Raw genomic sequence first — 14,477 nt, forward strand, 5'->3', positions numbered from 1 at the left:
TTTAGTTAACCTTGGCTACACAGGGGAGTCATCTATGGCATTTTTCAAAATAATAATGCCTAGGTCTCACCCCCAATCCCTACCCTGTGCCTGGGAAAGGGGGGGATTCTAATTCAAAAGGTCTGGGGAAGTTCTAATATAATTAACAACACACACACACATCCTTAACATATGGATCAGAATAAGCTGTATTTTATAGAAGACTGTCAACTAATGAATGTAAAAGACATTAAGACAGTCACATGCTTTGGGCAAATGTCAGCAATGGATATTCAACCCACTGCTGTGAAAGACACACAATCCCAAAGTACTACTGATTACTTCGTAATCACAATTGGGAAGGTATTTTTATAAGGAAAAATCAAACAGACCGGCCTTGATCACATGATCAAACTTAACGTGACCAGTAACGAGACACTGACATCACTTGTTTCCCATTGTTGCAAGATATTCCTGCCTCAATAAAAGGTCTGATCTGAGCCTAATCTGAGGCAGTCAATCAAATCCAAATTAGGAGACACTCTCTAAAAACCACTAGCCAGGTTTGCCAATACCATAAGGAAGAAAAAAGGGGGGCACTGAAGATGAGTACTGTTAAAAAAGAAGGGGGAGGACTAAAGATACGACAATTAAATGCAATGCATGATCCTTGATTGTGTTCTTTATTGAAAAGAGATAGAGAGAACATTGTTGGGGTAACTTTGGAAATTTAGACATGGCCTGCATGTTAAATAATAGTGTTCTGCCAAATATCTGAAGAGTGATGATGATGCTGTAGTTTACATCAAGGAGAATGTACTTGAGGAGAAAAGTTCAAAATAGTGCAATGTTCTCATTAATAATCACCTATAATGACAAAGTTTGTAAAAATATATACCAAATATATAAGAGAGGACTGTCCACAGATGTGCTTGTGAGAGGAAAAGGCAATTGCAAAAGCAAAGATTTCTTCCACTTTGAAGAAAAAGGTGGATTACAAAAATACATCTCCTTTTCATTTTCTAGTTCTATGGCTAATTCCTAACACATTCTTTGAGGTCCAAGATGAACAGAGAGATGAAGTTAGCAGTAGGTTACAATCTATAGAAAAACAACAAGATCACACTCATCTTCAGCAAACACATGCAATATATACACAATTTGTCAACCTTTCCAGCTGGGTAGACAGATTTGCCTTTCTTCTTATTATTTAATGTGCTAGGTGGTACCTGGTACACCAATGTAATCGGAAATGTTCGGTTTAAAGTTGGGGATTCCATGTTACCACTGCCTAGAATACACGTAGAATAAAATGCCCATTGGAATTTTTCAGAGAACATAGATTGCTAAGACTGTCCACATTTTATCCCTTTAAGAATAAGAATGTCTTTTTCCGGCCCTTTAACCACCAGGCCAGTAGGGGTTCTGAGCTCTTGCCCTCTTGAAGTGTTTCTGCCTTTCCTGCTGGCAGCTTCTGCATCTTTTCCTGTTCTCATTGGCTGCTTCTAATTGCACCTACTTGATTTTTTTAAATATATATGTATATTATTTTTTATTTGTATTGATTTCAGAAAGAAAGGGAGCGGGGGGGGGGGGGGGAAGGAGAGTTAGAAACATCAATAATGAGAGAATCATTGATCAGCTGCCTCCTGCATGCCCCCTACTGGGGATTGAGCCCGTAACCCAGGCATATGCACGTGACTGGAATCAAACCCAGGACCCTTCAGTCCACAGGCTGACACTCTATCCACTGAACCAAACTGGCTATGGCAGCACCTACTTGATTTTGTTTTAAAATCTCAGGAGAACCAAAAACCACCTAATTGCAGTGAGATCTTCCTTGCATCGTCTCTTGGCTCCCTTTCATTAAAGTAAAGATTAGGCCAGGGTGATTCTGTTGGTTAAGCGTTGTCCTGTGCACCAAAAGGTTGCCGGTTTGATTCCTGGTCAGGACACATCTTGGGTTTGATCTCCTGTTGGGGTGTGTCCAGGAGACAACTGGTCAATGTTTCTTTTTCACACTTATGTTTCTCTCTCTTACTCTCTCTCCCCCTGCTCCCTTCCTCTCTAAAAACAAAACAAAACAATAAAATAAAAATTTAAAAAAGATCCTTGACCTCCTTCTCCCATTCTTAAAATAAAATTGCTACTTGTTTAAGTCACTCAGACATTTCAAATTGTAAAAGTGCTTCAGAAGTGTAAGTTCTTAATATGATCTCCCTTCTCTTAAAACAATTTTTTAACAGCATAGAAACCCAATACACAAAACTGTATAATCAGAAAACGGACTACATCCAAAGAATATTCAGATTATTTTATTTGAATACTTAAAAAATAGATACCTAGCAATTAAATTAGGAATTTTGCTACTGAAGTATAGATAATGACGATGTCCAAGAATGTTCTGACATGCTACCACTTGTAGTATGAAAGTCTTTACTGACTGGAACATGACATGCAACCAGCAGAGAGAAACAGAATGAGGAACAGAGAAGTTAGGTGACTTACCCAAAGAGAAAGCTAGTTAGGGCAGCTAGCAGAAGTGGAGGTTAGATGAGAGCTTCTACAGCACAGAGTTACTTTGAATTGGCTCCTAGTAGCTTTCAATAAATGTAATTTTACACAGAACTGTTAGGGAAACATCTGCCCTAACCTCAGCATATGACAAATGCACCTGTTTGTAATCAAGATTCTAGGAGGCATATTAGAAGGAAGCCCATATCCTCTCAATTCCCACTTACGGCTCACTTTTACTCTCTTCTCCAACTTTTTACATTACTGAATTCTTTAAAAACTAGAAATGTGTGACCTAAAAAAAAAGAGCCTTTCAAGATTACTCATCTAGTTCAGTTTCTTCATTGTTCAGGTCAGAAAAACCCAAAGCGAGAGGAGACTGACCTATGGTGACACAAACCCAGGGCAGAACTGGGCCAGACCTGGGCTCTCACCTGCAGGGCTCCTTCCACCTGCCCGGTTAGCATCAAGGTCAAACACATCAGCTACTTCACACCGCCTTTGGCTGTAGTGGACAGTTCCACTTAAGGCACAGTGAGTCTATTCACATGACATGGAGCTGGGACTCTAAGGCCTATCCTTAGATTGATGGGCTTTGTCATATGGTTTCCAAGCCCCAAACACGTGGGAGTGGCAGGTAAGTTGCAGGGAAGATGCAAATGCTGCTGACAGTCAAGGCAGAAACACACCCTAAGAAGAGGGCAAAAGCTACGCACACCAACAGTGGTGGTTTCAGGAATTCCATGCTTAGAAAATATGGACAACCTCAGCGACCTGTGTTCTCTGTAGAATTCCAGTGGCATTTCACTCTACACATATTCTAGGCAGAGTGATAGTGGAACCCCCAACCTATTCCACCCAGACATGTCCCTAAATTGGCATAGGACAGTGGTCAGCAAACTCATTAGTCAACAGAGCCAAATATCAACAGTACAACAATTGAAATTTCTTTTGAGAGCCGAAAACCAGCTTCTGCGCATGGGCCATGAAGTTTCAATCGCACTGTATGTGCGCGCCCGCATGTGGTATTTTGTGGAAGAGCCACACTCAAGGGGCCAAAGAGCCGCATGTGGCTCACGAGCCACAGTTTGCCGACCACTGGCATTGGAGATACCACTCAAAACGTTACATGATAAAAAGAGCCAAACAGGAAGGGAGAGATATAAAAACAAAAGCATGAAGGAAGACCCCAGAATGGTGTCAATTTTATTTCACGATTGTGTACCCCCAATTATCATTGATAATATAAATGACTTACTTTCAAAAAGAATTATTGGATAAGGTGTCTACTATGCTGCAATTATTTTCATACTATCACTGGTGTCCTCTTTCGGACCTCAGGGAAAATGCTATTCTTAAAAAGCAAATATAAAAATAAGGTTTATTTCTTAACCTGTTTACAAAATAAATAAAAGCTATTTAACATTTGCACACAAAACTGAGTTCATAGTTTTAAAAAGTACAAACACTCAAAATGAAAAAGTCCAGTTTTCACTGCTTTCAAAGCAATTAAAGATGACTTTTAAAAATCCTTTTCTTCAATATTTAAAAATAAGTCACCTCTTTCCTCCTCTGCAAAGTCTCAAACTTTTAACCTTTGAAAGCACATGCTGCCGAAACCGGTTTGGCTCAGTGGATAGAGCGTCAGCCTGCAGACTGAAGGGTCCCGGGTTCGATTCCGGTCAAGGGCATGTACCTTGGTTGTGGGCACATCCCCAGTGGGAGGTGTGCAGGAGGCAGCTGATCGATGTTTCTCTCGCATCGATGTTTCTAGCTCTCTATCCCTCTCCCTTCCTCTCTGTAAAATACCAATAAAAATATATTAAAAAAAAAAAAAAAGAAAAGAAAGCAAGCACATGCTAACAACTGTGCCTGCCACCCCAAAGCCCCAGTAGTAAGTCCTGTGTCTACAAGGGATAGGGAAGAAGGTCCTATTGACTAGAAGCAGAAAGCATGTGCTGGCTCTAAAGTAATTCCAGATCACATGGGAACCAGGTTTTATGTTAAGATTCCCCCCCAAAATAATAGCTCACATCACACCACTCAAAGGCAGCCATGTTCCCCCGCTCAACCATAAAGAAAGCAGAGGCGCATCGTCTTACCTCAAACTGTGGGTAAGGGGGAGTCATGGCTGCAGGGGGCCCTGAGGTGGGAGGTGGCATCCCTGAAGTGGGCGGGAACAGACCCAAGGCATTCAGGTTTAATCCAGGAATTAAATGTGCTTGAAGCTGCAATGGTAAAATTAAAAAGATCCCGTGTAAGTGAGCATTTCTAAGTGACAATATTCAGATTGTGACCTCTTGTCTAGTTAAAGAAAATCATCTGACACAAAAAATTAAGAACAAAGCAGATGTTTCCTGTGACCACACTTGACCAGATAGTTTATATCTGTTTATATTTCTTGGTATTTAAAACCCGTGTGCTTGTTTGCCTCCTCCTTGATCTGAAGCCACACGGAGTTTCTCAGGGCAGGGAACAGCCTTCCTGTCTTTCAGGGCAGCTCTGAGAGCTCAAAGACGTACTCCATACTGCAGCACACGGTCCATACAGACAGAAAATCGTGCACCCGGTGAAGAAGCAAGTGAACAAGATTTGTTCACTGAAAAGTAAACCAGACATAGAGAACGAGCTATTAAGAGATCTTTACTTCTGGATAAAATTTGGAGTCATGGGTCTAAAGGCCTAAAACAAAGTCAAGGCCTTTGGAAATCAGATCCTCTCCGCATATAGCTCCTACAACTGAACTTATCCTTGAGAACAGTTTGTTTCCGTTTAATTTTATAAGGGTTGAGAAAGTGAGGTGGAGAGCAGAGAGCTGAGACTTTCTCGTAGCTGAGAACCCTTTCAAAAGGCCCGTGGAGTTGGGTTTACTCCCAGTGGACTGGAACATTGGATGAGCATTGACAATGTGAAGGTAGGAAGGCAGTCAAGTGGACTAAAGTGATTAGCATTCTAAGCTCCCCTCACAAAGGTGATAACATCTTTACATTTCCCTTCTGTTAGGTGTAATGTTTCAGGTGACAGGCCCAACTGAGGACAATTTTTTTTTTAATCATTTACTTGAAAATTCAAGATGAACTTTACCAATGTTACATCGTGAGCACCATTCCATCCATTAAGGAACATCAACAATTCACTATGTTCTAGTCGCTACACTGATTATTTTTATCTCCAAGGAACCAAGTTTTAAATTTATATTCATATTCATTAACAGTAGTTTTACATGCACTGTTATCTACTGTAATTCTAACAGGCATGCAATGTAGGCAGTACCCCCATTTTACAGACGAGGAAACTGACGCTCAGAAAGACCAAATAAATTGTCCAAGAAAATAGAGCTGCAGTTAATAAAGGGGTGAACGGATTCAAACACAATTCACATGCCTCTACTGTACTAATTTCCTTCAAATTAACATTGTGCAGGAGATATTAACCTTTTTAAGGTAAGTATTAGTCTCACCTCACAGATAAGGGAGCTATGTCTCAAAGATTAAATACTTCGCTAAAAGCACAGAGAGCGCCAAGCTGACTGTCAGAGCCTGTGTCTTCCAGGGCACTTCACTACGGTGCTAAAAACCAATGAGAACCCAATCTTATGACAGCACCATTGAAGAAATCAATACCAATGCAATTGAAAACATCTTTTAACTTCATCAAAATAAACACACGCCCTTGGTATTAACACTAACATTCATAGAAGCAATATCATTTTCATAAGACTCCCTGATTTTCTTCATTATCTCCTCCTCAGCTTTGGCACATGTTTCCACGCTGCCTTTCACTGTGATGGTGCGCTCCGGATTATACAGTGTCAATTCCTGCAATCTGCAGATTGAAAACGGAGGGAGAGGAAGATTATGGAATTTATGGGAGGAAGAAAGTAGTAACAAACAGTTCAGCCACAGATGGCAATTAAAACCCAAATGAGGGGGCTGGCAAGTTGTAAAAGTGGGCGGTTAGACATGATGAAGAAGGAGTGAGCCCCAAAAGACACAAATCCAAGAACTGTAAAGCCAGAGGAGAGAAAACACTTCCCCTCCCACCTTCTCAATAAAAATCACTGGGCACACGTGCTTCAATTAAATTCATGGTTTAAACACAGTGTACTTCTTGGCCACTTAAGGTTGAACCACTTTCGCAATTTAACAGTGAAATATAAAGAACATGATTGGAAGGATATAGTTTTAGCAGAAACCAAGAACCAGATGTACATAACCTTTAATGAGTATGTTCCCAGTCTGCACTGACCAGTTCTAAGCATAATTGGCATTCTCCAGCAACTGCATTTTCTGGGTCACCAGGCAAGGAATAAGCATGGAAATGTTTCAAAGGCAAACCAGAGTTCACATGTATACACTTCCTCTTTGCCAGTAAGCTTAGAATTTAGATAAAATATGCTGGAGGAAATCATGTAAATCAATCCATCTTTTTATTTTGTTTTTTATTTTTTAATTTTGTTTTATTTTTCAAAACATTTTTCAATCCATTTTGACTACATAATTTTTTTAAAAAGGGTCCCTGGATGACCATTTAGAAAAGTAAAAAATGAGAATGCTGCAGCAATATTCAGAAACTGCCTGCTCGACCCAGGTCCTGCTGAAGCTTCCAAGCCCTCCGATGACATACATGTGAGGCATCGACGCCTGCGCCAGTCCCATGGAAAGTAAGGACATGGAGCGGGAGGATATGGACTATGGTGCAGCTCTCCTTCAGATTCCCAGCTACAATTCTCATTTTCATGACTAGCAGAATACCGTACGCTAAACTTGAGACAGATGAACGGGGTATTATTCCTTTTTTCCTCCAACTTGCTAAAAATGTAAACATCAACGTACTGTTTATCTTAGACTATTTAAAGAAGAAGTGCATTTCTAATCTCCATTTTCAACCCACCTTGCCCCTGCCAAGCATTTATATTACAATTTTCAAAATAGCTGCTTCTAGAATAGCTTTTAAGATTTTTTTTCCCCACTTAAAATCCTCCCTTTTCTGAGCATAAACATCAAGACAGGGTAGGTTCATGTATTATATTTACCACTTAGTGGGGTTTTTTATTTCTTTACAGTCAAACAGGACCCTCCTCCTTCCCCACTACCTCTTCCTTTGAAAACTCCTTGCTACACAAACACCCGGTGCTCAGTTCTCCTTAGTCCATCCGCCTCTTCCCACCTTATCTTTTTCCCGGAACTCGGATGGAAACCAGGGGTAGGCACGCTCAGAAAAAGAAAAACCTTTCCAAATCATTCCAGAGCCTTGTGGACCCAGGTGTGGTAGCCAGCCTCCAGGATGACCCCTCCCCACACGGAATAGTAAGAGAGGCTGCGGCTTCTGAGGCTGTGTTCTAAAGACACTGCCGCTCCCGCCCTGCTCCCGGATCATCCACGCTGGCAGGAGGCAGCCTGGCAGGAGGCAGCTGCCGTGTCTCGTGGCCTGGGGACCTCCGAGCAGCCCTGTGGAGCGGCCCCTGTGGTGAGGAGCTAAGGCCTCACACCACCAGCCAGCACTGACTTGTCAGCAACATGAGAGCTGAGCAAAGCCACAAGCTGAGCTGCTCCTGAATCCCTGACCCACAAACTAGGGGACCCATAAACCTTTCCCAGTGTCATAAGCTCTCAAACGCTGGGCTATTGTCTTACACATCAATGGATAATAACCTGGGCTCTCTATATTCCTCAGGGAATATACGTCAGCAAACCTGACCAAAAGTCAGCTAGGAAATAGGAATGTAAAGCTTTCATGCCTCCTGCCTCTTTGGTGGGAACAGTCTTTCGATATGGGTTAGAGGCAGACAGCAGACAGTGGGCTGAGTTTGAGAAACAAAGTATAAGCAGGGCGGTGCCGGCTAGCTTGGTCAGATGGGACAGGCTATGCTTAACATGAAACCTCCAGTGAAACACAGCACTTGAAAATTTTCTTATTCAAAAGCAAGCAAGGCAGCACTTACGGAGATATCGTGATTTTAGTGTCTGTGTCTTGCTCAATTTTTTTAAGATTTCTTCCTTCCTTACCAATAAGACGGCCTACAAAGTTATTATGGGCTAAAATCTTCAAGGGAAGCTCTTCTGTGCTGTAAATAAATATAAAAAAAAAAGTCATGAAATCCGGGCAAGTAACCCTACTCTCGGGTAAAAAGAGAATATTTGTTCATTAAACATTTATTTCCTACCTACCACATAGGAAGCATGATGCCAGGAGAGTTTAAACTGCCTGACCATCAGCCACATTCTAGCAATGTGTGAACAGAGGGGGTAAAATCATTAATATGTATCTGGATAGAAGTTAATTTTTAAAAACGGTTTCCTTTTATTCATCTCAGGAACTACCTTCCAATGATGGATTCTGTTTAGCTTTGAAAACAGCTCCTACTCAAATTCCTGTTCCTAAACCCCCAACTCCAGAACACAATGTACAAATGCAAATAGTATGACTTTAGTATAAATTTTAAGCTCCATACCTGGCAACACAGGCACAATTTAGACAAGGAAACAAGGAACTCAGCGGTGGTTACACTCTGGGGAAGAGTGTAAAAGTGGAAGGCGGGGTAACATTTCATTTGCACCTTTCTGAATTTCCCAAACACATATCACTGTTTATAGATGTCACTGGGCCTGGCTGGTGTGACTCAGTGGTTGAGCATTGACCTTTGAACCAGGAGGTCATGTCGTAATTCCAGTCAGGGCACATGCCCAGGGTTCGAGCTCAATCCTCAGTAGGGGGCATGCAGGAGGCAGTTGATCAACGATTCTCACTGATGTTTCTACTTCTCCCTCTCACTTCCTCTTTCTGAAATCAATAAAAATATATGTATTAAAATTGTTTTGAAATAAAAAAATAAAAACATGCCCTAGCCAGTTTGGCTCAGTGGAAAGAGCGTCGGCCTGCGGACTGAAGGGTCCCAGGTTTGATTCCAGCCAAGGGCACATACCTGGGTTGCGAGCTCGATCCCCAGTGTAGGGTGTGCAGGAGGCAGCCTATCAATGATTCTCTCATCATTGATGTTTCTCTCTCTCTCTCCCTTCCTATCTGAAATCAATAAAAATATATTTAAATAAATAAAAACATCATTGGGGTTATCTGGGTGGTGGGCCTTTTCTTTATTGTTCTCTATACAAAAAAAAAAAAAAGAATTAGAATCTTATAATATAGCACCATATAACTAACCTTATAACTAAAATATACTTAATGTATTTAAAGGTCCCTACAAATTAAATGCTGTGATTAGGTCCCAGGCTAACTCCAGCGCCTTACTCTGGATTCTACTCTATGCCCAGCACTGCACTGAAGACTGAATGTAGCGCAAAACCCGACCTCCACTCCAAGTTCCTGTGGGAAAGACAGTTAAGAGTTCCAACCTGGAATATCCAAATCAATCCCCCGTTTAGCCGAAACCGGTTTGGCTCAGTGGATAGAGCGTCGGCCTGTGGACTGATGGGTCCCAGGTTCGATTCCGGTCAAGGCCATGTACCTTGGTTGCGGGCACATCCCCAGTAGGGGGTGTGCAGGAGGCAGCTGATTGATGTTTCTAACTTTCTATCCCCCTCCCTTCCTCTCTGTAAAATAATCAATAAAATGTATTTAAAAAAATAAAAAATAAAATAAATCCCCCGTGTATCTCAGCACAGGGTTAGGATTCCCCACCTCAGGGAGCTCAAAGCCACAGCGTGAGGACTTGGGCTCTGCGGTGGGTAAATCCAGGGATACTCCTAGACCCCAGGTGGGCTTATGTCCCCCAGCCACCTTCTACAGCTGGATGGTCCTCACTACTGCCACTCACCCCACAGCCAAACACAAAGGAAAGTATGTTAAGGACTTAGGCTTTACACCAAATCAACACGCCACGCCCCGGACCTCCTGGGGCAGCAGCTTCCTGGGTTTGTTGGCAATCCCTAAGAACCGTGTCAATTCAAAGCAAAACAGCACGGATATCAACCTCTCCACGGGTTCATCCTCGTTACTCACAATTTTATGTCTTGGGCCTCCTTATGCATAATCTCCAGAATAGACTTACAAGCCGCAGAGGTGCCTTCTGGGGTAGAGAGGATAGTAATGGACTTCTCAGCAGCGCCTGCGTTCTCTTTACGATGGACATCGATCCTTAGGGGGGGGTGACAGGAGAGAGGAAAGCGAGGCTGTAAGGCACGCGTTCACAGAGCTTTACAATGACCGACACCCAAGTCAGGGCTTCTGGGCAAGAGACGAGTCACTTCCCTCAAGAGCATAAGCTCCCGATACACTGCCAACGGGATGCCTTAGAGGTGAATTTTAATTCCAGGAACACTCCTTTCTCTCTCCTCACTCTGACCAAGCAGGGACTTGGTTTCATGACCTAGTTTCATTCTGCCCAAGCTGCATCTGCTTCAGGCTCCCTTTCCGATGGCACAGAACAAGCATCTCACGTCAGAGAGCCTCAGTCCAGACAATGGCTTTCTTCTCTGCTCTGAACCACACAGGACCTGGACCGCATGCCAAGAGTCCCACAAACCAGGTGGAACTCTTACTCCATAGTTTGCTCTCGCTGTTCATCGGATGAGCACATTTCACTCGCTGTTTCCTTTTGCAAAGCTCACCCTATATTTTGCCTCCCTCATAGAGGAAAAGTCCACAACAAAAACCGAAGAGATGGCAATTCAACTTCAAAGAAAAGCAAATGGCCAATTAATGCAATGTGTCAAACCTCACTAGTAATTATATACACACCAGTTAAAATAAGGTGTATTTTCTTCCAGACCTGCAATTATTTTGAGAGATAAAATTAAGTACTGGCAAGAGGACAGGGACTCTGGGCACACCCACACTTTTGGTGGGAATGTAGAACATTCTGGCAGGACCTATCAAAGCGAAAAAGCTTATCAACTTTGACTCAAGAATTCCACTTCTTCTAACATCTCCAGAGGCCGTCCCACAGGTGTGTCGAGAGAGTGTTTTCACCGTCAGCACTGCTGTGGTGAAAGGGAAACTCTTTGCTGTGGAAACTGTCCTGCACACTGCAGTGCTCAGCAGCATCCCTGGCTCAACCCACCAGATGCCTTAGCTCATCCCTCGTCCAGTTGTGCTGACCAACAATGTCTCCAGACACTGCCAGTGTCCACGGGGCTGAGCGGGTCACCCTGGGTGAAAACTACCAGCGCAGGAACATTCACTGCAGCATGATTTGTAGCAGAAAGAACATTGGGATTATCTTTTAAAAGCTCACCAGGAAGAGATGACTAAGTAAGAGTATATCTGACCTAAGGGGGTGGGTAGGGGCTGGGAAGAGGAGGATGGAGGGGGAAGATAGGAGATATTTGTAATACTATCAACAATAAAAAATATAATTTTAAAAAAAAGAAAAACTTCAGCATCAGGTAAATTAAACAAACAAATAAAACAAATAATAAATGTATATTCGTATCAGAGAGATGTTTAAAAACATGTAGTATAATCACAAATACCAACATTATGAGAGTCCTTGACCTTCTGTGAAAAAATACATTTCATACCATGAGATTTCCCCTTTAAAGCTACACTTGTTACTAGATACAAGGAACAAATCCTATAAAGATACAACCCCAACTTAACAATGGCTACCATAGGAGGTGACATGAAGGGTCACCCTTTTTTGTTTTTTTCACATTTGCATACGTGTTCATTTTGAATTAAATACAAAAATAAGTCTGCTATTGTTGAAAAGGTACAAGAAAGAAAATCAACCATACAAAAACCGGAGTTCAGTGAAAATGAGACATTTGTGAGTCCTTCTGGCCACTCAGACACTACAAGACAAAGAGCTGTGCAATTCCTCGCTGTGAGAACGGCCACTTCACCTTGCCAGTAAAATCGAGGTTTGGATTTCATTTTCCTAAATGCTGGTTGGAAACTGAAGACATATTTCAGAAGCAAAACCTACCGTTAAAAACAAGGGCAATGTAGAAATGAAACAAGTAAGAGCTAAGTAGAAGTAACTAATTAAAACAGCGCCTTAGCCAGCAGTCTCAATCTCAGGCACCACTTTTCCAGCCACTATTTCAGAAATCCCCAGTCACCTCCGGCACTGCTTATCTTCTAGGAGGGGACACGGCAGACTCCCTCCTTCCAGGGCACTTCCGCCCGCTCACTGTGCTAGGGATCACTAGACTCTGATCCTCAGAGAGAAGGGTAACCCTCTGAGGCTGTTCCAGAAGCAGAGGACCCGATAACGACTAGTTTCAATGGCAAGAATTAATTGAATCCACTGGATATAACAAAAACTGCTTCCCTTCCCTCTCCATCCGCCATCTTCCTGCCTTAAATAAAACAGCTCAGTTTAAAGAAGCTCTTTCCTCTGACAAGGAAATTAATAGCATTAAAAGAAACACTTCTAATCTGCCATTGACGAGGAAGGAAAACCATTTCATAATTAGTTTCTGCAGGTAATGCTGAATCAAGGGAAGCAAGAAGCCCTTCCATTTTAAGATTAAAACCAGGCAAACTGAACATTAAAACTGAGCTAGGCCCTGGCCGGTTTGGCTCAGTGGACAGAGCGTCAACGCATGGACTAAAGGGTCCTGGGTTCAATTCCCATCAAGGCTTGAACCTCAGTTGCAGGCTTGATCCCCAGCCCTGGTTGGGGCAAGTGTGGGAGGCAACCAATCGATGTGTCTCTCTCACATCAATGTTTCTCTCTCTCTCTCTCTCTCTCCCTTTAAAAAAATTCAATGTAAAGGTATCCTCAGGTTCGGATTTAAAAAGGAACAAACAAAATACTGATCTAGGCTATGGTTCCACTGTCTTCCCATCTCATATATGATGAGGTCAAGGCCATTGATTCTGCACAAAGGTACCCAACACCATACACTTCCTGCTTCAAAGCAGGGGCAGCAGGATCAGCCATCACTCTGCAGGTGGAGTGGGTCCCCACCACCACAAAACCCAGTTCTCTGTGGTTCTGCAGGAGCAATCAGCAGCTAGCTCAATGCAGGCACGGTGCCTGCAATGAATATGGATGTCCTCTGAAGCCTGCTGGAGCCAGCTCAGCACCACAGTTGCACTTCCAGAAAAAGGCTCTCCTTAATTCCTTGGACCACAGGAAATGGAATCCATGTCCTTACTAAATTTAAAAAACAAAATAATCCACAGCCATCTCGTACCTGGCCCAAGGCCATTCCCCTGGCGCTTGGCACAGAGCGACTGACCCCAGCGAGGTCTGTGTGCAGCCGCTTCTCCCTCATACACTTGGCTCTTCGGGAAACAGAGCAGCAGCAGCCCAGGATGTGCCCGGAAGCACTGCCCAGAACCAGGGTGGGGACAGGCCATCTCCCAGCTTCTTAGGGTCAAAATAGCCACATACAGTATCACAGGTTGGTTAATAAAGCAAAGCAACTAATACACGATGCAGTGGAGTCACATTTCACTCATCTGCCAAATACGAAAAGCTTTCACATATCAGGCACCTGCTCGCACGGCGGTCAATCATCACACACAACTCTGCATGCTGCTCCTGAAAAGCTACCTCCAGGGTTTGGCCAAGACTCACCAAGTCCATTCAACTCTGCAAGTTAAAGCTCCCAGCCAAGATGCTAAGAATGAGCCATCCTGGCTACAGGGCATACTCATGGGATGAATCTGGACCATAGGCTGAATGATTCTTTACTCAAGTAAAGCAAGACTGAAAAACTACCACTGTACTGGACCCAGAAAATTACTTCCAAAAACAAAAAGGCAGGTATCGCCGGGGGTTGGGGAGCAGAGAATAACCTAGAAGCTGCCCTTCTGTTTGCCAGGGTCTTTCACATCGCAAGTGGATTAGGTATCATTTGCTTTCCATTAACATGTGAAAATTTGAGGTTCCCTTTGAGACTGATATTTAGTCCCGTATTTGTATAAAATATACACTAAGATATCAAAGTCGCAAGGTTTTGCCAGATTCCCAAGTACTGGACGGGATCATGACCACGTTTGCAGGACCAAGTACCACCTAACACTCTGTTACTGAGATTTGGGGGAAACATTACACCACACACTCGCAA

At 42.9% G+C, this 14,477-nt stretch overlaps 1 protein-coding gene across 1 annotated transcript in view; it reads right to left on the bottom strand.

Annotated features, from left to right (window-relative positions):
- Positions 1–14,477, bottom strand: part of IGF2BP3 (insulin like growth factor 2 mRNA binding protein 3) — a gene marked incomplete at its 5' end in the record, with an annotated part of 103,260 nt that overhangs the window by 12,365 nt on the left and 76,418 nt on the right. Inside the window, 4 exons of the mRNA XM_080663386.1 lie at positions 4,596–4,721; positions 6,183–6,318; positions 8,438–8,560; positions 10,453–10,587. Of these exons, the coding sequence (XP_080519512.1) occupies positions 4,596–4,721; positions 6,183–6,318; positions 8,438–8,560; positions 10,453–10,587 (520 nt within the window). The remainder of the gene's footprint in view (positions 1–4,595; positions 4,722–6,182; positions 6,319–8,437; positions 8,561–10,452; positions 10,588–14,477) is intronic.

The sequence above is a fragment of the Plecotus auritus genome, assembly GCF_963455305.1.
Source record: "Plecotus auritus genome assembly, chromosome: 4".
Lineage (NCBI taxonomy): Eukaryota > Metazoa > Chordata > Mammalia > Chiroptera > Vespertilionidae > Plecotus > Plecotus auritus.